General features: G+C 64.2%; 2 protein-coding genes across 3 annotated transcripts in view; both read right to left on the reverse strand.

The window, feature by feature from the left end:
- Positions 1–268: 268 nt before the first annotated feature.
- Positions 269–1642, reverse strand: LOC149126874 (uncharacterized). The gene is made up of 3 exons (XM_089330376.1): positions 1617–1642; positions 1243–1552; positions 269–1036 (listed from the first exon to the last, which is right to left on the reverse strand). The coding sequence occupies exons 1-3, from the start codon at positions 1640–1642 to the stop codon at positions 410–412; spliced, it is 963 nt and encodes a 320-aa protein (XP_089186502.1). The 3' UTR covers positions 269–409.
- A 422-nt stretch (positions 1643–2064) lies between these two features.
- UBASH3A (ubiquitin associated and SH3 domain containing A) overlaps positions 2065–27417 on the reverse strand; it is a 29557-nt gene continuing 4204 nt past the window's right edge. Inside the window, exons 3-14 of one of the 2 annotated variants that reach the window (XM_002724219.6) lie at positions 26034–26220; positions 23899–24097; positions 21804–21973; positions 18967–19175; positions 12480–12606; positions 11061–11160; positions 9608–9730; positions 6337–6429; positions 5128–5272; positions 4637–4743; positions 3717–3826; positions 2065–2576 (exon numbers count right to left, since the gene is read on the reverse strand). In XM_002724219.6, coding sequence (XP_002724265.4) covers positions 2439–2576; positions 3717–3826; positions 4637–4743; positions 5128–5272; positions 6337–6429; positions 9608–9730; positions 11061–11160; positions 12480–12606; positions 18967–19175; positions 21804–21973; positions 23899–24097; positions 26034–26220 — 1708 coding nt within the window. In that variant the 3' untranslated portion in view covers positions 2065–2438. The remainder of the gene's footprint in view (positions 2577–3716; positions 3827–4636; positions 4744–5127; positions 5273–6336; positions 6430–9607; positions 9731–11060; positions 11161–12479; positions 12607–18966; positions 19176–21803; positions 21974–23898; positions 24098–26033; positions 26221–27417) is intronic. The other variant, XM_008253532.5, reaches the window with a different exon arrangement.

Raw genomic sequence — 27417 nt, forward strand, 5'->3', positions numbered from 1 at the left:
TGACCCTGTCCCTGACCCCGTCCCTCAGGGGCCCCTGCTTGGTGTCCAGGCTCCCGGAGCTCTTCTGGTTGCTTCTGTGCTGTTCACCGTAACTTTGCTGTTCGTTTTATCCAGCACACATTTCCTGTATTCTGCCCGGCCCCGACACCTGTGCCCAGCCCCGACACCTGGGACAGCCCCGACACCTGGGCCTGGACAGCGCACCTGTGCCCAGCCCCAACACCTGTGCCCAGCCCCGACACCTGGGACGGCCCTGACACCTGTGCCCAGCCAGCACCGTTGCCTTGTCCCGACACCTGTGCCCAGCCAGCGCACGTGTGCCTTGTCCCGACACCTGTGCCTGGCCCCGACACCTGGGCCTGGACAGCGCACCTGGGCCTGGCCCTGACACCTGGGCCTGGCCCCAACATCAGCCCAGCCAGCGCACTTGTGCCCGGCCCCAACACCTGTGCCCGGCCCCGACACCTGGGCCTGGCCCCGACACCTGCTCCCAGACAGAGCACCTGTGCCTGGCCCTGACACCTGGGACGGCCCCGACACCTGCTCCCAGACAGAGCACCTGTGCCTGGCCCCGACACCTGGGACGGCCCGACACCTGGGTCCAGCCCGACACCTGCTCCCAGACAGAGCACCTGTGCCTGGCCCCGACACCTGGGACGGCCCGACACCTGGGTCCAGCCCGACACCTGCTCCCAGACAGAGCACCTGTGCCTGGCCCCGACACCTGGGACGGCCCGACACCTGGGTCCAGCCCGACACTTGCGCCCAGATAGAGCACCTGTGCCCGGCCCTGACACCTGGGACGGCCCGACACCTGGGTCCAGCCCGACACTTGCGCCCAGACAGAGCACCTGTGACCGGCCCCGACACCTGTGCCCGGCCCCGACACCTGTGCCCGGCCCCGACACCTGCTCCCAGATAGAGCACCCGTGCCCGGCCCTGACACCTGGGACGGCCCGACACCTGTGCCCGGCCCGACACCTGCTCCCAGATAGAGCACCTGTGACCGGCCCCGACACCTGGGACGGCCCGACACCTGGGCCCGGCCCGACACCTGCTCCCAGACAGAGCACCTGTGACCGGCCCCGACACCTGTGCCTGGCCCCGACACCTGGGACGGCCCGACACCTGCTCCCAGACAGAGCACCTGTGCCCAGCCCTGATACCTGCTCCCAGACAGAGCACCTGTGCCCGGCCCTGATACCTGCTCCCAGACAGAGCACCTGGGCCCGGCCCCGACACCTGGGACGGCCCGACACCTGGCCGAGGCGAAGGCAGCCCCGGGTTAGCCAGCGCGGGCGAAGCTCCCTCCACGTGAGGCCTGGCTGTGTCTGGTGGGATGAGCCAGGGACACAGGTACCTCGGGGGCTGGGTCCTGGTTCTGCCTTCGCCTGGGGCAAGGGTCGTGGCAGTGTGGGGTGAGCTGGGGTGGGGTGGGGGGAGGAAGAAACCTCGGACCCTGGGCTTTGGCTGCACCGGGAGGGGTCCGGCCTGCAGTCCCACACCGTGGGCAGAGCCCCCTCGGGAAGCCCCACCACTGCCGTTCTGGCCCCTTCAGACTCGGGGCTGCCCCGGCTCCCGGTCATGGTCAGCCTCCCCCATTCTGAGGGACCCACCCCTCACTGGCAAATTCCTGGTGCATCCCGACCCCACATTCATCAGAAGGGAGGAGAGCAGGTGGGCAGGACCTGCTGGGGGCGGGGTCTCGTGCAGACCCCAGACCCTGGTGTGAGCGGGGCAGGTTGGAGGACAGCCTCCAGCCCCCCGTCGTCCCTGTCCCAGCCCCCGGGCCCGGGACACACAGGGGCTCAGGTGCGGCTAAGAGGCGAGAGCCGGCCCTAGGATGCTAGGGGCCCCGGGACACCCGAGGGAGGCAGGGGCGGGGCAGGGGTCCGTGCAGAGGACAGAGAGGGGACGGGTGGACTTGGGGGTCCGTGTATAGGGACAGGAGGGGACGGGTGGACACTGCGCTGCTGGCCTTGGGGGGCGGGGAGTGGGCGCCCTGGGAGGGAGACAGTGCAGGGAGGGGTCCCACGGGAGCGCAGCCCCAGGGCGAGCTGTCCTCACCGAGTCTGTGGTTGTTTATTACGGCGGCGCCAGCCCGGACGCCTGGGCCATGGACACCGCAAGGCCCGGTGTGCCCAGGGTGGGGTGGGGGTCTTCCTGCCCGCGGAGGGCGGGGCCCCGGCGGAGGACCGCGTGAGGCGGGGGAGGAGGCGCTGGGACCTGACCCTGCGGGAGCAGCGCAGCCACGCGGGCGGCCAGTGCGCGCGTGGGGAACCCGGGCCGCCGTCAGAGCCGCGCCCGTGGGCCCTGGAGCCCCCGCCGGGGTGAGCGCGGCAGAAGCGAGAGGCGAATGTTCTGGAACACGGAGGCCTCGGGCGTGGCGCGCGGTCTGCGGCTCCCCACGCGGGGCGCTTGAGCCCACGCGCGGCCGCTCAGCTGCCCAGGATCCAGCTCCGCCAGTCGAAGGCCGCGTTGGAGCCGTGTGTGAGTGCCTTCACGGGCGGGCTCACCAGCTCCCACCGCCCCTCCTCTCTGTTCTCTTCACAGAAGCACATGCCCAGGGATGGGATCTGGAACACGGAAACGTGGCCGTCAGTCACTCCGCCAGCCAATCAGCCCGCAGGGTTACACGTCAGTCACTCCGCCAGCCAATCAGCCCGCAGGGTTACACGTCAGTCACTCCGCCAGCCAATCAGCCCGCAGGGTTACACGTCAGTCACTCCACCAGCCAATCAGCCCACAAGGTTACACGTCAGTCACTCCTCACCAGCCAATCAGCCAACAGGGTTACACGTCAGTCACTCCGCCAGCCAATCAGCCCGCAGGGTTACACGTCAGTCACTCCACCAGCCAATCAGCCCTCAGGGTTACACGTCAGTCACTCCACCAGCCAATCAGCCCGCAGGGTTACACGTCAGTCACTCCTCACCAGCCAATCAGCCCGCAGGGCTATGCGTCAGTCACTCCTCACCAGCCAATCAGCCCGCAGGGTTACACGTCAGTCACTCCTCACCAGCCAATCAACCTGTAGGACTACGCATCAGTCACTCCTCGCCGGCCAATCAGCCTGCGGCTACTACCACACCCCGCAGGGTGGACCAGGCGGCCCAGCTGTTGCGGGCATCTGGGGAGTGCACCAGCGGACAGGAGCCCTCTCTCTCCCTGTCTGTCCCTCTCGGTCACTCTGCCTTTCAGATAAGCACACATTGAGGAAAAAGATGCCCACACCCCTGTCAGAGCTCCCTGGTCTGTGTCCACGGCAGCTCCCAGTTCCCAGGAGGCAGCGCTGATGGCCCGCGTGGCGGATCCCTGCCACCCACGCGGGAGACCTGGACTGAGGTCCCAGATCTGAGGACATCTGGGGGGTCAACCACGTCTGGCTGGCTGGTGATGAGTCTCTCTGCCTCTCAAAGATAAAATAAAAAAGATGGGGCCGGTGCTGTGGCTCAGCGGGTAAAGCCGCTGCCTGCAGTGCCGGCATCCCATATGGGTGCAGGTTCAAGTCCCAGCTGCTCCACTTTCCATCCAGCTCTCTGCTGTGGCCTGGGAAAGCAGTGGAAGATGGCCCAAGTCCTTGGGCCCCCGCACCTGCCTGGGAGACCTGAGGAAGCTCCTGGCTGCTGGCTTTGGATTGACGCTGGGGTGTGTGTTGGCCCTGTGCCTCGCAGGGCACAACTTTGTGGCCCAAAGGGGCAGGAGCGGGCACCCACCTTTCTCACCAGCTGGGCAAAGTCCCCACAGCTCCGGGGCGGCAGTCCGAGGAGCGGCCGGGTGCAGGAGTCCAGTGCAGAGCCGTGGCTCACAATGAGGATGACGCCCACTGCAGGAAAGAGACACCTGGGGGTGAGGGCTGTCCGTGGCCCCCGCGGTGTCAGAGCCTCGAGAGGGCCCAGGGCAGGGGCAGGGGCAGGGGCAGGGGCAGGTGCGCGTGGCACTGGCTTCCATCCACCCCAGCATCCTTCACCTCCCACGGGGACCTGGGGACAGCCCCTGCCCGCCAGCCCCAGAGATGGGGGAGAGTGACCGAGCCACCGCCCTCTGGCCAGCTCGCGGGCACCGTCAATCACAGGCTGTGATGTGATAGTGGCTGCCGCCCAGCCGGGATCCAGTCCCCTTTAGAACTGTTGGTGGGTTTATAGCCATGAGCCTGCTGTGACTCCCGCTGCGACAGAGACAGCCAGTGACCACTGGCCCAGTGAGTCTCCCGGGGGTGACAAAGTTACCCCTGCCAGCTTGGGGACAGAATGGGAAGCCAGATCTGCAGGTGCTTCATCCGGGACAGTGGAAGCCAGGAGGTGGGAGGCCAGCCCGGCCCAAGCCCGCCCCCGCCCACACCTGGTAGATCTGACTGTTCCTGCCTGGTCCCCTTGCATCCCGGGAGCTGACCTGGGTGTTTGGATAGACAGCATTGTGTTGGCCCTGGGTTTTTTGGCCACTCAGACAGAACGGGGTCCCCAGGGCTTAGGGGGCATGGCATGTGTGTCTGCACACCCGGTTAGGACAGCAGCAGTGACATTGCACTCAGCTGGCTGCAGAAGGGGGTCGGGGAGTCTGGAGCACGCAGGGGCTCAGAGATGATCCAGTGTGCACCCTGGAAGTGAGCCCATCCCCACGGCAGCAAGGCACTTACTGTCCTGTGGGCAGGCGCTGACCATCTGTGCCACGCTCACGGCGCACCTGTCCACATAGTCATCATAGCTCTCAGCTGGCGTGAGGGAGGAGAGGGCAAACGCAGGCCTGGAATGAGGAGAGAGGTGGGGCGGCCATGCTGGACCCCGGAACACAGGCTCAGGACCGCGGGGTGCGGTCGGCAGGGGGCGCTGGTTCTGTGCTGAGGGTGGGCAGCGGTGCCCATCACGCGTTCTTTGGAACACGGGGGGCCTCTGTGTGGCAGAGGCAGGCATGGGAGGGAAAGGACGAGGACCCTGCCCTCGGCCAGGCTCCCGGCAGCTCCTCAGACCTCTTTTCTCTCAGATTTTAAGAGCCCCAGCCCCCACCCAGCCCCACCCCTTGGCTCTGCACCCACGGACTGGACCCATCCTCCCCCTCTCCAGCACAGGCTGTAAGCATTTCCTTCCACAAGAGTCAGCGCCCCGGGGCGGGGAGCTCAGGGCCACGCACCTGTAATTAGTGTCCACGCTGAGACCTGCCTCTTTCAGCTCTTCCAAGGTCATGAGGGCCGGGGGCGCTTTGCTGGCCTCCCACTTTGTCCACTCAAAGATCCCGGGCTCCACTCTTATCTTGAGCCTCCTCTCCAGCTGGAGTTCTGGTGCGACAGAACACAGGGGTTTGTCCTCCTCCTCGTCTACTTTTGCTTCCAGTAAATGGGTCCCCGCCTGGACTCAGACTCTCACACACACCTCTGGACCACCTCTCAAACAGGTGGCTTTTTTCTTAGCAAATATTGCTCTGTGGAATTTCTCTCTTTCTGAGAGCAAAATCGCTGGGCAGTTGGCAGGTGCTGGAGGAGTGGGGACCCTCTGTCCACGGGGAAGATGGCTGGGAGGGGCTGTGGACAGCAGGCCAGTGCCCAGCCCCCGCTTCAACAGCACAGCCCTGGTGAAGGCTGAGAACCACTGAGGACTTGGCCAGCTCGAAGCCGGATGGGTCCCAGTGCTCTGGGCACAGAGACGGGGGTCTGAGATGCCGTAGGCGGCCCCTTGGTGCTGCCTTGGATGGGCATCTCCCAGTCCCTGGCAGCTGTCTCACACCTTCAGCCTCACTCAGACTCCCAGCGGTCCCTCCCCTCGTCCACTTTCTGCCGCTGACCTGACTTCCTGTGGCTCTGAGAGGCCGATCAAGGTGCCCTCCACATCTCCCCACCTGCTGTACCTGTCACGTGCTCTGCCCTCTCCTACCTGGGCCCGTGCTCCCGGCCATGCCCACCCCAGGGAGGAGCAGGTGGGACTCAGACTGGAGAGCAGAGCCCAGGCCCCCCAACAGGCTGCAGTGTAGACGGACCCTGCGGCAGGGTCTGCAGGCGGCTGCCTGGGCTCAGCCTTTCAGAACCTTGGACAGCTCCCCGCAGCGCCCCCTGCCTGGGCAGAGCCGGCATTGCAGCTCCCAGCCTCCTGGCGTCTGACTGCCTGGCTCCAGACAGAGGGGCCTCCGCAGGGGGCCAGAGGTGCGGGGTGCGATGACAGACCCAGGCACTCGCCGGCCCCAGCTCCCACCGGCATTCCACGCCTGGCATTCCAGAAGCAGTGTGCCCGCCTGCAGCTGCCTTGGCGTGATTGTTTCTTGCCCACCCCTCACCCGTCAGCCAGCTCCGCCTCCACCCGCTTCCCGCGGGGTGGAAGCAGCGTGGGCAGCCCGGCCGCCGTCACCCACCTTCCAGGATGTGTTTTGCCGTCTGCACGCAGCGGAGGGCTGGCGAGGCGAACACAGCGGCGATTCGGATGCCGCTGGCCTGCAGTGCGTCCCCTGGGAGAAAGCGGGTGGGAGACGGCCCTTCGGAGTTCCAGCCTGCAGTGGGAGACTCACCCCCTGCGCGGGCACGGTGCTGAGACGGCCTGACCCCACCCTGTGGTCTGTGCACCCCACCTGCCTCCCTGGGGTGTAGGCGGAGCCCGTGATGACCGTACACTAAGCGGCAGCGGGAGCTGATCCTGGGGGACTGCCCAAGCCAGGAGCACCCCAGACGCACAGATTCCCTCCAAGTGGGCCCGGAGAAAGCTGGAGAGCTCTGAAGACGGCTGTCGGCTTCCCGGGGGAGGGCCCTGGGTGCCCGAGGAGTGTGGCGGCCTCAGGAGCTGAGAGCCAGCACCAGGCAGGCCCAGGCCCACAGCCACAGGACTGAATCCTGCCAGGAGCCTGCGTGGGTCTGGAAGGGGCCCCGGCTCGGGATGAGAACTCAGCTCAGCTGACTCCTGGTTCAGGGCCCTGGAACCCTGGGACTCTGCCCTGAGCCTGTGCTTCTGGTCTGCAGTGCTGGGGCCGTAGGGCCGCGGCCACTTGTTCTGCAGCATCAGGAAGCCCAAGGCTGCCCCTGTGCCTCAGAGCCCCGCCCTCTGGGAAGCGGGGAGTCCTGGGGCACACAAGCTGCAGGCGAGGTGTGGGGGCCGTGACGGGTGGAGCTGTGTCTCCCTGGGTCCTAGCCCCTGGCATCTCCGACTGCCACTTTATTGGGAAATGGGGTTCTAGAGGGCGGCTGCACCCGGCCCAGCCGTGAGGTCTCAGCCGCGGTATTCAACCAATCACGGGTCCAGAGATCTGGGAAAAGACTGCACCTGTGCTAAGCCTGTACCGTTTCCTCCTGTGGTTACTCCCTGGATAGTGTCATGTGACAGTTTCGCACCCAGCGCTCGTGTTGTGTGCAGCACCACAAGTGGTCTAGAAGACTTGAAGGGTCGGGAGGCTGTGTGTGGGTTCTGTGGCCCCTGTGTCACTTCACTCAGGGACTCCGGCTTCTGCAGGCTGCCCTGGGCACCAGGGACGCCGTCACCAAGTCACAGGGAGGGAGGTCTAAGCCGGTGTGACGGGTGGACACAGCGACACCCACAGGACACGAGGAGAAGATGCTGCCCGCAAGCCAGCAAGAGACGCCTGGGACACACAGCCCTGGGGGCCCAGCCGCCTGGACTTTGGGGCTCCAGCCCTGCGGGGCTAGGCTTGTCCACCGTTTAAGCCACCCAGCGTGGGCTCCATATTGCAGGAGCCTGAGCAAGTGAGGGCAGAGGCCAGGAAGGGCCCACACAGACGCCCACGCACGGGTGCTCACACACACACACACACACACGGAGTGTACACACACACACACAGAGCGTACACACACACACACGAGCTGGGGGCATGCGGCTGGGTGGAACCTACACACACACACACACACACACGGAGCATACACACACACACACGAGCTGGGGGCATGCAGCCGGCTGGGAGTCAGGCGTGAGGCTCGGGGCTGCAAAGCTGAGTGACAGAGCAGCTCTGGGCCCTGGGCAGGCCCTCAGCTGCTCTGCTGTGCGCACACACACACACACACACGGAAAACACAGGGCCCTGGGAGCCAGCTCACACTGCTGTGCACACACACACACATGGAGCCTACACACATACACGGAGCCTACACACACACACACACACGGAGCCTACACACTCACGGAACCTACACACACACACACACACACACGGAGCCTACACACACGGAGCCTATACACATACACACACACAAGGAGCCTACACACACACGGAGCCTACACACACACGGAGCCTACGCACACACACACAGAGCCTACACACATGCACACACGGAGCCTACACACACGGAGCCTACACACACACACACACGGAGCCTACGCACACACACACAGAGCCTACACACACACACACACACATGGAGCCTACGCACACACACACAGAGCCTACACACACACACGGAGTCTACGCACACACACAGAGCCTACACACACACACAAGGAGCCTACACACACACATGGAGCCTACGCACACACACACAGAGCCTACACACACACACGGAGTCTACGCACACACACACAGAGCCTACACACACACACAAGGAGCCTACACACACACACAGAGCCTACACACACACACACAGAGCCTACACACACACACAAGGAGCCTACACACACGGAGCCTACACACACACACACGGAGCCTATGCACACACACACAGAGCCTACACACACACACACGGAGCCTACACACACACACACACACACACGGAGCCCACAGCTCACACCGCCCCGGGCAGCTGATGCCCTCTCTTTCCGACTGCGTCCGGGGCCCTCTCCCTGGGAGCTGAGATCAGCCGTGGTGTGAGGACGGCACTCTCACTCGGAGATCAACCAACGCTCCACACTGGGGCCAGCGAGCAGGGCAACCCAGCCGGATGGGCCCTGGGTGGGCAGCAGGACAGCCGGCCCTGGGTGGACAGCAGGACAGCCGGCCCTGGGTGGACAGCAGGACAGCTGGGCCCTGGGTGGGCAGCAGGACAGCCGGCCCTGAGTGGACAGCAGGACAGCCGGGCCCTGGGTGGGCAGCAGGACAGCCGGCCCTGGGTGGGCAGCAGGACAGCCAGCCCTGGGTGGACAGCAGGACAGCCGGCCCTGGGTGGGCAGCAGGACAGCCGGCCCCTGGGTGGACAGCAGGACAGCCGGCCCCTGGGCTCCCTGCAGGGAGCAGCTGCGTGGCCAGGGATGCCCACTGGCCTCTGTGATTCAAGTTTCCGAATCCACACAACGAAGTCCAGACACGCTCAGGGGTCTCTCTGAGCCAACAGTGGAGTGGAACACAGCAGAACCCCCAGCCAGAAAGCAGGGCCCAGCGTGACAGAATTGGAAACAACGCCGGCGAGGGACGGGGCTGTTAACCTGAGCCACCTCCTCGGCGCCTGGCGGGGTTGATTTTTCCTCCCTCGCTTGCCCGTCCTCCGTTCCTCCTGGCTCCCCACACTGCCCGGTGCTGGGTGGGACACGCTCCTCCCCGCTCGGTGACTGTGCGTGAGACCTGGCCCTCCCCGCCGGGCTTCCTCCTCCTCCTAGGCTGGGAGTGAGGCTGACGCTGACACTGACGCCCAGGGCAGGCGGCAGGGGCTCCCTCCGTGCAGCTGGGCCCAGTTGCTAGGGCCGTTACCCCCTACCTGCCATTCTGGCCTGGAAGACCCCGCAGGAGGACAGCGGCGGGTCGTTCTCGAAGGCCTTGAGGCCGCTGCTGCGCCGGGGCAGGCTGCCGGGAAAGTTCAGGTCGGGCCGGTGGTACCTCCCTAGGGCACAGAGGAGTGTCAGCGGCCCCGGGTCCTTGCGCAGGGCGGACTTGCCCCACAGCACCCCAGGCCGCACCCCCGTGGCGAGCAAGGTCACCGCGTCGCTTTCTGGGGCCTGGGTGCTCAGACGTGGGTTCTGTCCCGGGACAGACAGAGCTCCGGCCCCTCGGTGCTCCCCCGGCTTCTGCAGAGGTGCCCCCACTTTTCCTGTGAGTGTCCACGATGGACGTGGCTTACCTGGACAGTCATCTCAAGTTGACCTCAGTTAATCGGGTGAAACTGGACCCCACCCCCGGGGCTGCCCAGAGCCACAGGCTGCTCGGCCTGGGGGTGCCCGGAGGCTGCGTGGGGCTCCTGTGCTGGACCTCGGGCCGGCAGACCCCAACCCTAGCTGCTCTGTGTGCTGTCTAGAAGCAGGTGACCTAACCTCTCTGGTTGGAAAAGTGAGGACGTGGAGGGCCAGGGAGCTAGTGCCCAGAGCCCAGTGCTGAGCACAGGGTCAGCGGGAGGTGGGCTGCTCTGTTCGCCAGATGGTGCCGCCAGCCCGCTCTGCTTGGCTCACGGCCACCAGGTGGCCCAGGCGTCGGCTTCTGCAGCACAGGGCAGCTGAGCCGGCTCCCCGTGTCTGAGTGTCACTGCCCCCTGCTGTCTGGTTCTGTCTCCCTTAGGCCTTACTTCCTAGGGGCAGCCATGTTCTGGGCCCTGCGAGCCCTTGGTGACAGCTCAGAGCCCCCACCCTGGTTCACCCACGGCCCCTCCTCTGGGCCAGTCCCGCCCTTGTGAACGGACTCTGTCTCTCTGGGGCGATCCCTTAATTTATGCAGTCAGCCGCGGCTTGGTGGCGTAACTCAGGGCTTTCCTTTGGAGTGAGCATTGCCAGGGGCATGGGTCACCCGTACAGGGTCCACCCTGTGTCCACCGCACGGTCCTCAGTCCCTGGCAGTCGGGAGCGCAGAGCTGAGAACAAGAACCCTGTGTGCCTGTCAAGCTACGTAGCAGGTGTCGTGGGGACGTGGCAGTGGCAGTCAGGATTAGCTGGGAGAGACCCAGAGAGGCGACAGGGGCCGGGGGCCGTGTGGCAGCTGGGGGGTTCAGGGGCGGCACCGCTGTGGTTGCTAAGGTGTCGTGGCTCCACGTGCACTCGCTGGCTCCCTGCGCCCACTGCACAGACGTCCTGCACGTGCAGGTGCACCCCAGCCTGCACCCCACGTGGCACTGTGGTCATCGTCGTCATAGACGATGGGCCCCGGGGTCGGGCACCACAGAGGGGATCTCTGGTGTTAAAAGGCCGGGGCACTGCTGTCTGGAGCTTCGCCTGGACGCCACCTACCGTCCGGGGTGCAACACTGCTGCAGCCATGACTTCCCGAAGACCTGGTCCACTCGCTCCCCGTGGCGCACCACCAGCACGCGTCTCCTCGCCAGGGCGGCCTGCGGGGAGGGAAGCGAGGCCCGAGCCGCTCAGCGTCCAGGGGTGGCATGGTGACTCCGCCCCACCCCAGCCTCAGCGCAGGCCCTCGATTCAGGGTTCCGGCCACCAGGCCCCCGTGACACCGAGAGGGGCTGTGTTAGGCACTGGGACACGGAGCTGCAGTGCCTGCCGTGGTCCCTAGGCTGGTGCAGACCTCCCTGGGGCGAAGGGACAAGCAAGGGACGCTGTGTCATGGGGAGGGTGGGGGCACAGTAGTCGGAGTCCTCCACGGGAGGTCAGTGGGGGCTGCTGGGAGCCAGGATGGACAGGGTGGGGAGGGCATCGCAGGAGCCAGCACGTGTGGCCCCTGCACCTGCCCAAGGCCTTGTGCCATTGGCCACTTCCTCCAGCAGGTGTCTCTGTTCCTTGGGAAGTGGCAGGGGCTGGGGGCACAGGCCGCCCGCTTTGCAGGAGTTCCTGGGGCCACTCCAGAGGCTGCTCCCGCCAGCCCCCGCCCGGCCCTGTGCAGCGAGCCGCACAAGGCAAGCTGGACCCCTGCGGCCTGGGGGCCCCGACGGTGCTCGGTGCTCCTGCAGCGTCGGAGACCCGGATCACGTCCTGGCCCAGCCCTGCCTGTTGCTGGCGTTTGGGGAATGAACTGACAGGAGTTCTCCCCCCACCCCGCCCCGGGGAGGGCATGGTGGAGCACTGGGTTCAGCTGCGGTTTGGGATGCCAGTTTTTTTTTTTTTTTTTTTTTTTTTTTGACAGGAAGAGTTAGACAGTGAGAGAGAGAGAGACAGAGAGAAAGGTCTTCTTTCCATTGGTTCACCCCACAATGGCCGCTACGGCTGGCGCTGCGCTGATCCGAAGGCAGGAGCCAGGTGCTTCTCCTGGTCTCCCATGGGGTGCAGGGCCCAAGCACTTGGGCCATCCTCCACTGCACTCCCTGGCCACAGCAGAGAGATGGCCTGGAAGAGGGGCAACCGGGACAGAATCTGGTGCCCCAACTGGGACTAGAACCCGGGGTGCCGGCATCACAGGCGGAGGATTAGCCTAGTGAGCCGTGGCGCCGGCCGATTGTCAGTTCTGATCCCGTCTGCTCTGCTTCTGACCCAACTTCCTGCTAATAAGCCTGGGGGGGGGAGCAGGTGATGGCCCCTGCCACCCACATGGAAGATCCAGCCCGGATAGAGTTCCTGGCTCCTGGTTCGGTCTGGTCCAGCCCCAGCTGCTGCAGCCATTCGGGGAGCGAGTTGGCAGATGGACGATCTCTCTCTCTCTGTTGCTCTGCATATCTTACAAGGCAGATACAAACTGGGGAGTGGGCTGCTGTGTTACCTGCAGGGTCTGTAAGGTGCCAACGCTCCGAGCTGGCTGTGCAGCGGCAAACTCCCCGCCTTGCCGGCCGCTGGCTTCACCGTCCTTCCTGGAGCTCAGCTCCACGGCCAGGCTGAAGGTGTAGGTCCTGCAAACAGAGGCAGCGTCTTGTGGTTGCCATGGAGACATGGCGTCCAGTCCTGGACGCGCTTGAGAACGCCCTGAGCTGGACACAGAGAGGGTGGTGTGGAACTGCGGGCACACAGCCCATGAGAACGATGCTCTGGTTTGTAAAAGACTCATTTATTCACTTGAAAGTCAGAGAGAGAGAGAGAGAGAGAGAGAGAGAGAGAGAGAGAGAAGGAATCTTCTATCCACTGGTTCACTCCCCAAGAGGCTGCAATGGCCAGGGCTGAGCCAGGAACCCAGAATTCATCCGGGTCTCCCACGTGGTTACAGGAGTCCAAGCACCTGGGCCGTCTTCCTCTGCTCTCCCAGGCACTAGCAGGGAGCTGGCTCCGAAGCAGAGCCCTGGGACTTGAACCGGCGCTCATACGGGATGCCGGCTTCTCATACGGTGGCTTAACCCACTGTGCCACCACACCAGCCCCTGAGGACAATGTTTCGGGATCCTCGTCGCCACCTGCCATGGGCGCTTTCATGTCCAGGCGGCGAGGCCACTGCTCCTAGACGGTGGCTCCGATGCTATTTGAGACATCAGTGCTATTTGGGGCCCGGAAACCCGGGCCAGAAGTCAAAACCGGGGGGCTCGGGCTGCGGCGCCACGGGAACCCGCTGTCACCCCTCCGCCCAGAAGCAGGAGCCAGACGACAGCCCCGCTGCACTTGGCCATCTGGGGAGTGAACCGGCGGGTCGAAGACCTCTCTCTCTCTCTCTCTCTCTCTCTCTCTCTCTTTCTCTCTCTGTCTGCCTCTGCCTCTCTGTAGCTCTGTCTCTCAAATAAACAAATGAACATTTTAAAGAAAGAGTGCCTTGGCTATATTTGCATGAGGGTATAGTGTCTAACGTCTGTGCATCTCATCAGCGGAACGACCATCTCCCTGGCGGCCGGACTGTGGGCTGCTCCTGTCTTCCCAAAACTCCTCCCGTGCTCTGCCGCCGCCGCCGCTGTGCGCGTGCAAACTCCACACTCCTCTTCTCCAGGGGGGGTCCCGCGTGTGCTCGTCTCGGCGCCCTCTGCACCCGAACCCCGACGCCCTCCTCTGCAGCACAGGGTCCCGAGCCCACAGGGCGGGGGGCTCCGGCTGAGGTGCTTGGAGCGTCTTGCCCGGTTGCCTCGTGGAGAGCTTCAGTGCCGCCTGCTTTGTCGGCAAGCACCTGACGCACGATGCCTCGCCGGGGCGGGGGGGGGGGCGGGGGGGGCGTTTTTAAGCTCAGAAGCATCAGCGCTGTTCTCATCCCAGACGGGGGAGGGGCCCTCGTCCCGCGCGCTGTTCTCTCAGCTCCGCCTCTGCTCATTCCTCACACGCGGGGTTTTTCTCTGAGAGTCTCAGTGTTTTTCTTCTTCTTTTGAAAAAGATTTATTTATTTATTTGAAAGGCAGAGTTAGAGAGAGAGAGTGAGAGAGAGAGAGAGAGAGAGAGAGAGAGAGGAGAGAGACAGAGAGGTCTTCCATCCACTGGTTCACTCCCCTAATGGCTGCAACAGCCAGAGCTGGGCTGATCTGAAGCCAGGAGCCAGGAGCTTCTTCCAGGTCTCCCACGCGGGCGCAGGGGCCCAAGCACTTGGGTCATCTTCCACTGCTTTCCCAGGTGCATTAGCAGGGAGCCGGATCGGAAGTGGAGCAGCCGGGACTCGAACCGGCGGCCACATGGGATGCCGGCACTGCAGGCAGTGGCTTTACCGCTATGCACTGGCCCCAGGTGTTTTTCCTGCAATTGTGAATGAGGGTCCTTCTGAAAGTCTGTGGGAAATGGACTTAAAAGACGCAGGCGTTTCCTGCGAAGCTGTCGCAGATCCCTTTTTACCGAAGGGTGCAGTGACGCCGTGTGGGTGCCGTGGGCCTGCGTGGAGGGCCAGGGAGGCAGGCGGCCACTTGGCGGGAGGGGCCATTCTCACGCATCCTTCGGGGAGCCCTGCTGCGATCGCGCTCTGTGACTTCCTCTGTGGCTCCGACCCCCCGGGCTCCCGCGTCCCCTGTCCTGGGGGCTGGAGGCGGGGAGGAGGGAGACGGCTTCTCTCTGGAGCACGGCTCCCTCCCACGGTTCCCGTGGAACTCTAGATTCTGCCGTGAGCGGATTTCAGTGGAGGAAGAGGACGGCCGCCCGCAGCTTTCTCGTGCCCTCTGGCCAGGCCCCGGCAGACTTTCGAGGGGTTGCTCACGTCTGGTGGGCAAAGCTCCCCAACGTCTTCTCTCCTGCTTACACTGCTTGAGTGTCCCGTGACGTTGAGACGACCGATGCCACTGGGTCTCGCCTGGGGGTGACTCCGGGGGAATCGGCACGTTTCCCGGTTCATCTTTCCCAGGCAGGAGCGTGGCACGCGTTCCACCTGCTGCACCGGCTGTAATGCTGGCATCCTCTTCCTCGGAGCCCCGAGGCCCCCGGTGCCACACAACATCAGCTGCTCCCCGGGCTCCCGCTCTGAGCCCTCTCCCAAGCCAGGAGAGGTGTCCGGGTCACAGCCTCGGCCGCCGGCCTCGCACCCCACGGTCAAGGTCCTGGACCTCCTCGCCGGTGGTGTTTTGATTGAGTTTGCTCAGTCCCTGAGCTGCCTGGAGGCCGTGGCTGTCGTCCCGCGTCACTGTGCGGTCTTGTCTTCACCTGCAGGCTGTGGCAGGGTCCCGGCCAAGGCGATTCCTGGGGGTCGTGCCTCCCCCACGGCCAGGCGCAGGGAAGGGAGACGCGAACTCCGGCGTGTCCTGAGCAGGCGGAGGGCACGGGTGGCCGCAGCCCAGCCTCGAGTCCTTCACACGAGCCCATCCGGGCACCCGGGCACAGCCCCACCTCCTGGTTCCTTCCTCCTCCGGAGGGCAGGTGGGCGCCCGCCCCGCCCCGCCCTGCTCCCTGGACCGACATGGAGCTTTGCCGTGCACGGCAGCCTGAGCAGCCTGTGGGCAGAGAGAACGCCCAGCTTTCTGGCGAGACGCGACGGGGAACCTGGGGAATGTCGGCCACGGGAAGAGAAAGGAGAGAGCCGGCTTCTGGAACTTTCTGTCTTCCTCTTTGATGACACCCCAGGCAGACGTGTGACTCGGTTCTCCAGGGCTCTGCAAGGTGTCCCGGGGCACAGGCTGGGGCTTCCACGGAGGCACGGGGCCTCACGGCCCTGGAGGCTGGGGTGCGAGGTCAGGGCTGGGCAGGGCTGCACGTGGCGGCCGGCCCTCTGTGTGCCCCTTGTCTTCCTAGGACGACACTCACAGGGCATCAGGTCCTGCGAGAGACCCCACTCCACACACGTGCGGCTGGTGGGGGCCGGGGCTTCAGGGGATGTCGCTCAGCCTTGTCACCCACTTGCCGTGTGGCTGCTGAAGCGTCCGTTGACAGGTGCGCCCGCAGTGACGGCCGCGTCCCCGACCTGGCTGGAAGGTGACCGGTCCTCTGGGCTCCCACACTCGCACCCTTAGTTCTGCAACCTCCCAGCACCTGCTTCCTGCCCAGAGCCTGGGAAGCCGCCGCTGTTGCTGAGTAGGCTCCCGCCACCCACAGCCCCCACGTGGTTCCTGATCTTCTGGGTGAAAGACAAGGGCCGGGGCGGGAGGGGCCGCCTGGGGACGGGTGACTGGTGGGTTAGTTGACAAGCCCAGGTCAAGTCCATGAGTGAACAGTTTTCGGGCCTCCTTCCTGGGGACGGAGGCACGGCCGTGCCCGTGTCAGCTCCCAGGGCGCCAGGAAGTCTTGGCCCACAACAAAGGGCTTTTCTGGGTGTGTTCCCCGCCCCGCCCACTCTCCGCTGTGGGGATGCCCCGCCCTGCTGCGGTCACCCCCACCCTCCTGGCTGAGACCTGGGAGGAGGTGCCAACGCCCACAGGAGAACGGCACTAGCACCTTGGGGTGGCTTCGCCTGTGTCATCGAGGCCAGGCTGAACGACGGTCCCCAGAACTCCCCTTCTAGAAGTTTCTGATGAGGGCAGGCTACCAGGGCCTCTCGTGAGAGCCGGAGGGCAGAGGGAGCCGGGCCAGCGGCCTGGGGTCGCACTGGGCTTCTCCCAGGTCCAGCGCAATGCAAGTGGGCGCTGCGGGAGGGGCTCAGAGACCTGTCACCCTGATCTACTGGATTCCAGGGAATCCCCTGGACTCCCCGAGTGGGCCTCAGAGGCTCCGTTGGGAGCCATCTTAATTTTATTTATACATTTATTTGAGAGACAGAGAGAAAGTGCTCCCCTCTGCTGGTCCACTCCCAGACGCCTGCAGTGGAGGGGGTGGGCTGGGAACTCAGTCCAGGGTCCCGAGTGGGGGCAGGAACCCCACGACCTGAGCTGTCAGCGCTGCCCCCCAGCGCCCGCGTAGTAGGAAGCCGAGTCAGGTCTGGAGCATCAGAGCCGGCCCTCTGATGTGGACGGAGCGGCTCGGCCGGCATCGAGGGTGCAGCGGCGCCCAGGAAGGAGTCACTGCCGGAAGGTGGAGGCACTCCCTGAGCTCAGACTCCCAGAGCCCTGTCTGCAGGTCCCACCTCTGGTGTTTGTCCTCATCGGCTCCACGGGGACAGCGCGCCCCAGCCTGTGGGGGACTCTCTCCACCTGAGCGCCCGGCTGCGGACCTCAACAACGGCCAAGACAGTCCCTGACATGAACCCGCACAGGTCACATGTACAGCGGTCGTAGCAAAGCCCCGTTTTCAAAAGGCGCATGAGCAATGGAACGAGATAAATTCATTTTGCTGCAAAGGACTTCGAAATCCACGCAGTTTTCCCCTAATACGCATTTTCCAAAGACTCGTTGTGTGCTGTGTGTCATGCGATAGAAAATATCTTACACACACGTGAAATATTTCCGAGGATTAACCTTACAGCTGCGTGGAACTCTGGTTCTTTCTCTCTGGCTAGAGCCTCGCCAACACTAACTTCGGTATCGGGAGTGGGGGGCTAGGAATGTACGCAGCATGGCCGAGCGGACCCCAGTGAGCGTGCGCAGTCTGCACGTCGGAGGTGCTGCCAGGGCCACTCGGAAAGCAGGGGCCCCGTGCTACAGAAAGCTGGAGGAGGCCACAGCTGGTTAAGCCACCATCTGCAACCCTGGCGTCCCACATGGGCGCCGGTTCAAGTCCTACTGCTCCACTTCCCATCCAGCTCCCTGTTAGTGCACCTGGGAAAGCAGCGGAAGATGGGCCAAGTGCTCGGGCCCCTGCACCCAGTGGGAGACCCGCAGGAAGTTCCTGGCTCCTGGCTTCAGCCTGGCCCAGCGCTGACCATTGTGGCCATTTGGGGAGTGAGCCGGTGGATGGAAGATTCTCTCTCTCTCTCTCTCTCTCTCTCTCTCTCTCTGTGTCTGTCTCTCAAATAAATAAAATAAATATAAAAACTGGAGGAAGGGTTCCTTATTATGTAGTGACGGGGAGTGGGCATGGGAAGTGGAACTTTTTTTTTTTTTTTTTGACAGGTAGAGTTAGACAGTGAGAGACAGAGACAGAGAGAAAGGGCTTCCTTCCGTTGGTTTACTCTCCAAATGGCCGCCATGGCCAGTGCTGTGCCGATTGAAAGCCAGGAGCCAGGTGCTTCTCCTGGTCTCCCATGAGGGTGCAGGGCCCAAGCACTTGGGCCATCCTCCACTGCCCTCCCTGGCCACAGCAGAGAGCTGGCCTGGAAGAGGAGCAGCCGGGACTAGAACCGGCGCCCATATGGGATTCCGGCGCCACAGGCGGAGGATTAACCAAGTGAGCCACAGCGCCAGCCCCAGGAGGTGGAACTTGTAAGTGGTGAGGCTGGTGACGCAGCCACGGATACTTCTACTCATAGCAACCAAGTCTCGCCTGGGTTCTTCCTCCTTGTGGGACCAAACTTAACCCTGCTGATGCCAAAGGCGCCGGGCTGAGAGACCCTGGCCGGGCAGGACGCCCCAGGGATCGGCAGCTCCCAGGAATGACTTCCACCACCACAGGTGAGACCCTGGCCCCGGCCGACAGCTCGGTCACGGCTCGTGCGGTCCTGAGCCGGGGACCGGCTCAACCCGTCCTGGCTGCGGACCCGCAAGCACTCTGAGAAAGGGTCCCGACTGATTCAGCTGCTGCACGTGTGGTCAGTTGTCCACGGCAACAGAAAACCCACAGTGCACCGGGCTTCGCTGCTCACACGCCAGGCAGAGGGATGGACGAGCCGGCGGTTGTGCAGTGACGTGGGGGTGGGGGTGACTGCCTTAGGCAGTAAACATGGAATCATTCGCTTTTTCTAAACACCATCGGCAGAAGCCTCAGACCCATCGAGGAAGCCCCTGGGTTCCTAGGACCCAGAAGGCAGCTGTGTGAGTGACGGGGCGTCTGGGGCGCGTGGCCGCTGTGGCCCCCGCCAGACCGGGGCTCAGGGAGGGCGGGGCCGGGGGCGGGGCGGCGCTCACCTGTGCTTCACCCAGGTGTCGGCCTCGCTGGCCCTCTCCGTGTAGTTCTGCGGCAGGAAGCCGCGGCAGCCGGTCCGCTGCGACGTCCCCACGGCCCAGCCCTCGCTGGCCTCCTCCTGCTGCGTGGGGTCCACGAAGATGTAGTCGCCGGGGCTGAGCGCCAGCTCGTCCTCGTTCTGCGGTTCGTACCGGAACAGCGCCCTCAGGGTCTGGAAAGTGGAGACTGCGCTCACGTCTGGAGCCGGGGCCTCTGTGGGGCCCTCCGTGGCAGGAGGCCGGCTCGGGGCCGGCATCGGGGCTCGGCCGGGGTCCCCGAGACCCCACGCGTGCCTTTGTCTAGTGACACGTGACAGAGATGATGGCATGGAACTCTCCGGGGAGACTCAAAAATAAGTTTTGGTATCTATGAGGGCACTTTGAGAAGTCTGTGAGAAGGAGCCAGCCCTGTGGCGTAGCAGGTAAAGCTGTGGCCTGCATCTCATATGGACGCAGGTTCGAGTCCCGGCTGCTCCTGTTCCGATCCAGCTCTCTGCTGTGGCCTGGGAAAGCAGTGGAAGATGGCCCACGTGCTTGGGTCCCTGCACCCACGTGGGAGACCCGGAAGAAGCTCCTGGCTCCTGGCTTTGGATCAGCCCAGCTCCAGCCGTTGCAGCCATCTGGGGAGTGAACCAGTGGATGGAAGACCTCTCTCTCTCTGCCTCTCTGAAACTCTGTCTTTCAAATAAATAAATAAATCTTTTTTAAAAGTTTGTGAAAAAGGGGCCAGTGCTGTGACGTCGTAGGCTAAGCTTCCACCTGTGGTGCCAGCATCCCATATGGGCGCTGGTTCAAGTCCTGGCTGCTCTACTTCAGACCCAATCCCTGCTAATGGCCTGGGAAGGCAGTGGGAGACGGCCTGGGAGCTGGGCCCCTGCACCCACGGGGGAGACCCGGATGGAGCTCCTGGCTCCTGGTCCAGATCGGCCCAGCTCCGGCCGTTGTGGCCATTTAGGGAGTTTCTCTCTGTCTCTCCCTCCCGGTCTGTAACTCCGCCCCCGAAATAAATAAATAAAATCTTTTTAAAAAAAGTTTGTGAATAAATGGTACAAAAAGATGGTGATTCTGGTGCGAAATGACCACGCGCTTTCCTCGCCACACGTATTTCTCAGGAATACTGAAGACCCCCGCGCCTGCTCGCTGTGCGTCCCGCGCCCTGCGTCCACGCACTTGGCCGTTTCTTACATGAAGGCTCTGCTCGGGTAACCAGGCATTCACGCGCGTTCACGTCCACAGGTCCACAGGGGCTGGCGTGGTGGCCCAGCCGGTTAAGCCGCCACCTGCACTGCCCGCAGCCGTGTGAGCGCTGGTTGAATTCCCAGCTGCTGACTTCCCATCCAGCCCCCGGCTAACGCATCTGGGAAGCATGGATGACGGCCCAGCCCCGGCCACCCACGCGGGAGTCTGGGTGGAGCCCGAGCTCCTGGCTTCCGCCCGGCCCAGCCCTGGCTGTCAGTGCCATGTAGGGAGAGAACCAGCAGATGGAGGGGCTCTCGCTCGCTCGCTCTCTCTGACTCTGCCTTTCAAACAAATAAATTAACATTTTTTGTGACAGGCAGAGTGGATAGTGAGAGAGAGAGACAGAGAGAAAGGTCTTCCTTCCGTTGGTTCACCCCACAAATGGCCGCCACAGCCGGTGCACTGTGCTGCTCCAAAGCCAGGAGTCCGGTGCTTCTCCTGGTCTCCCATGAGGTGCAGGGCCCAAGCACCTGGGCCATCCTCCACTGTACTCCCGGGCCACAGCAGAGAGCTGGCCTGGAAGAGGGGCAACCGGGACAGAATCCGGTGCCCCGACCGGGACTAGAACCCGGTGTGCCGGCGCCGCAAGGCGGAGGATTAGCCTAGGGAGCCACGGCGCCAGCCAAAAAACATTTTTTTAAACAGGCTCCCTCAGCTCTCCCGTGCACAGGGCATGGTGGATTCTCCGGTCCTAGTCCCTGGTCCATGTGGTTCCTTTCTCAGCCACTCGGTTCGCAGGGCAGAAGTCCTGGAGACGCACCCCACCACCACGCGGCTCGGTTCCGTCACCAGTGGGCTTTCTGAACCGGAAGTGCCCCCTTTGTCCTGGGATCTCCGTGCACCTGTGGCTCGTGTGTGTGGTGTGTGTGTGTGAGATGCTGACTTGCAGTTGCATGAGGACGTCATGCTTGTAGAGAGAGAGCTCCTGTCTTCTACCCAAACGTCTCCCGTGGGGGCCCAGGGCAGTGCCGTCGGGGTGGCTGTGCGCTTACTCGCCTCCCATGGTGAGAGCTGACGGAGCCGCACACACGGGGCCCACATCCCACCAGGGCCAGTGCAGCACACACACGGGCTCACGTCCCACCTGGGCTGACGGAGCCACACACACGGGCTCACGTCCCACCTGGGCTGACGGAGCCGCATGCACGGGCCCACGTCCCCACCTGGGCTGACGGAGCCGTACACATGGGCCCATGTCCCCACCTGGGCTGATGGAGCCACACACACGGGCCCACGTCCCCACCTGGGCTGACGGAGCCGTACACACGGGCCCACGTCCCCACCTGGGCCGGCACAGCCACACACATGGGCCCACGTCCCCACCTGGGCTGACGGAGCCGCACACATGGGCCCACGTCCCCACCTGGGCTGACGGAGCCGTACACACGGGCCCACGTCCCCACCTGGGCCGGCACAGCCACACACATGGGCCCACGTCCCCACCTGGGCCGGCACAGCCACACACACGGGGCCCGCGTCCCCATCTGGGCTGACAGAGCCGCATGCATGGGCCCACGTCCCACCTGGGCCAGTGCAGCACACACACGGGGCCCACGTCCCACCTGGTAATGCACGAAGCGCATGTCTCGCGAGTAGAGCGCCGCCGTCCACTGGCAGCTGGGGTCCGGGGGGATGGCTCTGGCCAGCTGCTCCAGCGTCCTCTGGTGGTGGGGGTAGAACTTGTGAGCCAGGGTCAGGTGCAGCTGCTTGGTGCAGGGCTTCACGGTGCAGTCTGTGGGGTGAGGGGCGCACAGGCGTGAGGGGCGCCCTCTCCTAGACAGCCAGGGCCGCTCGCCTGGGACCCCTCAGCCCCGCGAGGCAGCACCTCCTTCCCCACCCGCCCCGCCCCGCCCCACTCTCCCTGTGAGCTCGCTTGGATGTCTGCGGCATCTTGGGGTCACACATGGCGACGCCTGGATCCTGCAGGCTTCTCCAGACGCAGGAAAGAGGAGGCGTGGAGCTTTGGTCAGGGTCTCGGGCCCAACCGTTTGCCAGTGAGTTGTCCAAAGAAAGGATTAGGACGGGCAAAGCAGGAAGCTTCTCCACCCCAGGCTGTGTACACGACTTGGCGGCCGGACCCCTGGCTGAGCTCCCATCCCACAGTTTATGGTTGGCCGTGGAGTCCCCGGAGAGCACCCAGCACCTCTGATGGACACCTCGCTTTGGTTAAGCAGGAAGCCTGGGGCCGCTGAGCCCAGCCAGCTGCTCCCTGCAGGTCGGGGGGCAGCCTGGGCCTGGGGTCAGCAGCTTTACCCTGGGGGAGGCAGTCGGTGCCTTCGCGGAGGCTGCTCTGGCTCGACCACCCAGGGGACCAGACTGACGCCTCGTTCGGCCCCTGTGGGCAGGGGGACCATGGCCGAGCACCGGGGCCTGGCCAGCTGCCCGTTCCAGAGTTCTCTCGGCAGTTGTGACCGGGGGCCTGGCCACGCAAGTCCCTTGCAGACACGCGGGGTCTGATGCCCTGGAAGGAGGCCAGCAGGAGGTTGGGGGCTCCCGATGCCTGCCCGCCGTGGGTGGGCGGGCTGCTGGGTCGCAGCCCCTGAGCCGCTTGGCCGCAGCCCGAGGCCCGCGTGGTCGGCAGGGAATTCCCGCTGTGACATTTCCAGCAGGCGCGAGAGGACGGGCTTGCCAGGTGAGAGAGCGTGACCTGGGAGAGAACCAGCCTCGCCGGCTCGGTGACTCACCCGCTTCTGAACGGGCCCTTGTCTTACCCTGGCCCCGAGGGGGACCCAAGACGACCTGAGCCGTGACTGGCAGCTTGTCCCCAAGGGGACCCCTCCTAATCCGCTCAGGGTCAGGCCGAGGGCACGGGCTGGAGAAGGGCAGGGCAGGGACATGGATGTGAGGTCAAAGCCGGCGCTCCCAGGAAGTGGGGCCGGTCAGTGTGAAACCCAGGCCGTGGACGAGAGCAGGGTTCAAGTTCAGGTTCCACTAGGGCTGGTGAGGGCAGCGGCTCCCTAGGGCTTCTGCAGCGGTCAAGGGAGATTTAGATGCTCCCAGCCTCCAAGCCCAGATCTCCCAAGCCAAGGCGTGGGCAGGGCCATGCACCCTCTGAGGGTCCTCTCCTGCCCCTCCCAGCTCCTGTGGCCCCAGGAGCCCCCGGCATGGCTGCCTCACTGCAGTCTGCCTGGGTTGCCACAGGGCCGCCTCCTCGGGCACCAGGCACTGCACAGTGATGATCACCCAAACCAAACCCAGCCTTGCTGCCTACCCGGGCAGGGCCCCACGCGAGGGAGCCAGCTGAGGCCCCTGGTGGACTTCAGTTTCGGGGGACAGGCTGAGCCCAGCCCAGGGACCCCACGCAGGTCCCTCACCCTTGGCAGGCATGACCTCTGTTTCAAGAGGCCAAGGAGACCCCGGAGGAGTAGGCGAGACGCCACTGGACGTGTGGCCTCGGGACAGCAGGAGCCACGCTGACCTCTGGGGTGGGCATTGCCTGGCCACCAGAGGCCGTACAAGGCCACAAAATCGCTTGGCCTGGCCCTGCTAAGCAGCCACGGGCGGAACCCGAAATTCAACAAAGCACCAGAGGGCTCATTTTTAAGCAACTTTGTGCAACCCACGAACCAGGTTGTAAATATCCCAAAAAGGTGTCCCACCCGAGGAGCCCCAGCGGCTGGAGACCGCACAGCCCCCCGCCCCGGGCTCGCCGCCCACCTGCCAAGACGGAGGCCTCGGAGGCGAACACCATGGCGAACTCGCGGATGAGGTCGGCGGGGCCGTCGCTGATGAAGAAGCCCAGGTAGCTGCCGGAGGAGTGGAGAGCCAGGGGCAAGGCGGGCGGGAAGGAGGCGCGGGCCCGGTCCCCGGCCTTCTTCAGGGCCTCGTACAGACACTCCACCTTCTGGTCTTCGCACTGTGGGCATGCGACAGAGCTCGGGTCTCCTCCCCGCTCAGTGTCTCCCACAGAAGCCGTGCAGCGGGTGGAGGGACGCACCCCCCCCCCCACCCCGTGCGCCAGGCCCTGCCTCTGCCCCCGTCTGGCACTGGGATCCTGAGAGCTTCCAGGAACAGAGCGCCTGGAGGCGCCTGCGTTGGAGATGCCAATGGACATGTGACTGTTGTGTGTTGTACCCTGCTCTGTGCCCCCCACCCCCGCCCGGCCAGGCCTCTCCCTCCCACCTGCCCACCCCCGGGTCACAGCTTTGCTCAGTGGCCGGACGTGGTGTTGGAAGCTCCCGGCAGCCTCAGAGGTGGCGGAGGGGCTCAGAGCCCCAGGGGAGTGGGCTTTGCTGGCTTTGTCATCAGCCCTGGGTCCCCGGGGTCCTGAAGACTCAGGCCGGAGAGACGGTGATGGCTGGGGGCCTGCGGAGCTTTTCCTTGCCAAGGCTGGGTTTCCCCTCGGTGTCGAGCACCGAGCTGGGCAGGGCTGGGGCTCCTGCCCTGGGGGAGCGGCTGGTTTGCTGCCAGCAGAGCGCGGCCGGGCCAGTGCGGGGCAGGGCAGCTGTGCCTTCTCCCGGTCCCTCCAGCGGGGCTTAGGGAAGCGGCTGCCAGCCCCTGCCTCACCCCAGACCCCCGGCTCCTTTATTTTAGGGTGTGATGCTTTAGGTATGTTTGTGACAGAGCATATTCGGAATTCAGATGAAAGGATTAACGGCTCTACCAAATAAGGAGGAGTAAAAAGCAAGGAGACCTCACTAGACTAATCCTCCACCTTGCAGCGCCGGCACACCGGGTTCTAGTCCCGGTCGGGGCGCCGGATTCTGTCCTGGTTGCCCCTCTTCCAGGCCAGCTCTCTGCTGTGGCCCAGGAGTGCAGTGGAGGATGGCCCAGGTCCTTGGGCCCTGCACCCCATGGGAGACCAGGAGAAGCACCTGGCTCCTGCCTTCGGATCAGCGCGGTGCGCCAGCCGCGGCGGCCATTGGAGGGTGAATCAACGGCAAAGGAAAACCTTTCTCTCTATCTCTCTCTCTCACTGTCCACTCTGCCTGTCAAAAAATAATAATAAAAAAAAGAAAGTATACAGTGTGGCGTAGGGAAGAGTGTGTAGCCTGCTGTAGCATCCGGAGTACCAAGCATCAGCACCCAGTCCAGTGATGGCCTGCCCTGAGCCTGCAGTCTGACTCGTAGTGGGTAGTGTAGCACACGGTGGGGTATGCTCTGCTCCACAACCCCTGCGCACTCTCTGGGACAAGCCCTGGGTTTGTGCCAGCCACAGTCCCGGCACCTCGGCAGGAGGAAGCCCCGCCCTGCTTCAGGCCCTGTGCTGGTCTCGGGGCACAGGTGGGTGGAGCACCTGTGGGTCCTGCAGTCAGAACGGAGGCTGGAGCATGGGGGGAACCCCCCACCCCAGTCTCTGGGTGCTGGGGGGAGGGGTTGTGAGCTCTGGGTGCTGGGGGGAGGGGCCGTGAGCTGGACGTGAGGAGGAGCAGGAGGGCAGCCCCCCCACCCTGGTCTCTGGGTGCTGGGGGGAGGGGCCATGAGCTCTGAGTGCTGGGGGGAGGGGCTGTGAGCTCTGGGTGCTGGGGGGAGGAGCTGTGAGCTCTGGGTGCTGGGGGGAGGGGCCATGAGCTCTGGGTGCTGGGGGGAGGGACTGTGAGCTGGGCATGAGGAAGAGCAGGAGGGCAGCCCCCCACCCTGGTCTCTGGGTGCTGGGGGGAGGGGCTGTGAGTTGGGTGTCAGGACGAGCAGGAGCCAGCGGGTGAAGGCGGGAGCGACGGCAAAGGCAGCCCCCCTACATCCCGACAGGACGAATCGGCTTTGGCCTCATTGCACGGGGGCCGCTGGGACGCCCAGCCCCATACCACGGCCTGGTTGCCCAGGGACCACCGGGACGCCCTGGGCCGGCTCACCGTGAAGAAGTCGCAGAGGGTCACGTGCGGGAAGACCTCGTGAGCCCTGTTCCTGGCACACTGGCGCCTGCTCTCCTTCCAGAAGTCCTGCAGTCGCTCCAGCAGGGGCCCCGTGGGGCAGAGGAAGAGGGCGTACTCCTGGGGAATGGGGTCGTCGAGCGAGGGGTCGTCACAGTGGCAGCGCAGCCTGCAACAGAGACCAGGCCATCAACCGGGAGTCTGCCCCGAGCACCAACAGCTGCCAGGACCCCTGCCCAGCCTGGCGGGATGTGCTGAGCCTGTCACGGGCACGCGCGGCGGCAGCGAGTGTCCGGCCGGCCCTGGCTGAGCCGCACCCAGCGGGGCCAGTGTGTGGCCTCCGTCCCTGTGCACCTGCACTCAGGCCCGTGCCTATCCGATGCCAAAGCCTTGGAGCTGACACATTTAGTGGAAAAATATTCATGTCTTCGTTTTACCGCAAACTTGAAATTAAATGTAAAAGCCCAAACCATAAAACTAGGCCAAGTGTAGGTGGCTGTTCCATTTCCTTCCATTCAGGAAGGTATTTTGAATACGAAGGAGAACGACAAACCCCACAGGAGCTGCTGCTTCCCACTGGTCACAAAAACGGACCAGAACCGTCCACGAGACACAGCTTCCCCCCTGTCCAGCTAGCAGTGTAGACAGCTTCCCCCCTGTCCAGCTAGCAGTGTAGACAGCTTCCCCCCGTCCAGCTAGCAGTGTAGACAGCTTCCCCCCTGTCCAGCTAGCAGTGTAGACAGCTTCCCACCTGTCCAGCTAGCGGTGTAGACAGCTTCCCCACCTGTCCAGCTAGCAGTGTAGACAGCTTCCCCCCCGTCCAGCTAGCGGTGTAGACAACTTCCCTCCCCGTCCAGCTAGCAGTGTAGACAGCTTCCCCACCTGTCCAGCTAGCAGTGTAGACAGCTTCCCCACCTGCCCAGCTAGCAGTGTAGACAGCTTCCCCACCTGTCCAGCTAGCAGTGTAGACAGCTTCCCACCTGTCCAGCTAGCAGTGTAGACAGTTTCCCCACCTGTCCAGCTAGCAGTGTAGACAGTTTCCCCACCTGTCTAGCTAGCAGTGTAGACAGCTTCCCCACCTGCCCAGCTAGCAGTGTAGACAGTTTCCCCACCTGTCCAGCTAGCAGTGTAGACAGCCTCCTCACCTGTCCAGCTAGCAGTGTAGACAGCCTCTCCACCTGTCCAGCTAGCAGTATTTCTAAGGGATGGAAGGTGTCCGACGTCGTGGTGTCGCTGGTTAGGCTGCGGCTTGCGACGCCGGCGGCCACGGAGCAGTGCAAGGTGGAGCCCCGGCTGCTCCGCCTCTGACCCAGCTGCAGGCTAATGCCCCTGGGAAAGCACGGAGGACGGCCCACGTGGCGCCACT

Source organism: Oryctolagus cuniculus, chromosome 4, assembly GCF_051225735.1.
Source record: "Oryctolagus cuniculus isolate XC-2025 breed Fujian yellow rabbit chromosome 4, ASM5122573v1, whole genome shotgun sequence".
Classification (NCBI taxonomy): domain Eukaryota; kingdom Metazoa; phylum Chordata; class Mammalia; order Lagomorpha; family Leporidae; genus Oryctolagus; species Oryctolagus cuniculus.

What these genes read in the sequence shown, in the direction of transcription:
- LOC149126874 (XM_089330376.1), bottom strand. Translation starts at nt 1,642, where the DNA reads ATGCACCAGGAATTTGCCAGTGAGGG. An exon ending in CAGGAATTTGCCAGTGAGGG is followed by an intron (nt 1,553 to 1,616) that starts GTGGGTCCCTCA and finishes CCGAGTCTGAAG; the next exon opens with GGGCCAGAACGGCAGTGGTG. An exon ending in CAGGTGTCGGGCCGTCCCAG is followed by an intron (nt 1,037 to 1,242) that starts GTGTCGGGGCCG and finishes GGCCGGGCCCAG; the next exon opens with GTGTCGGGCCGTCCCAGGTG.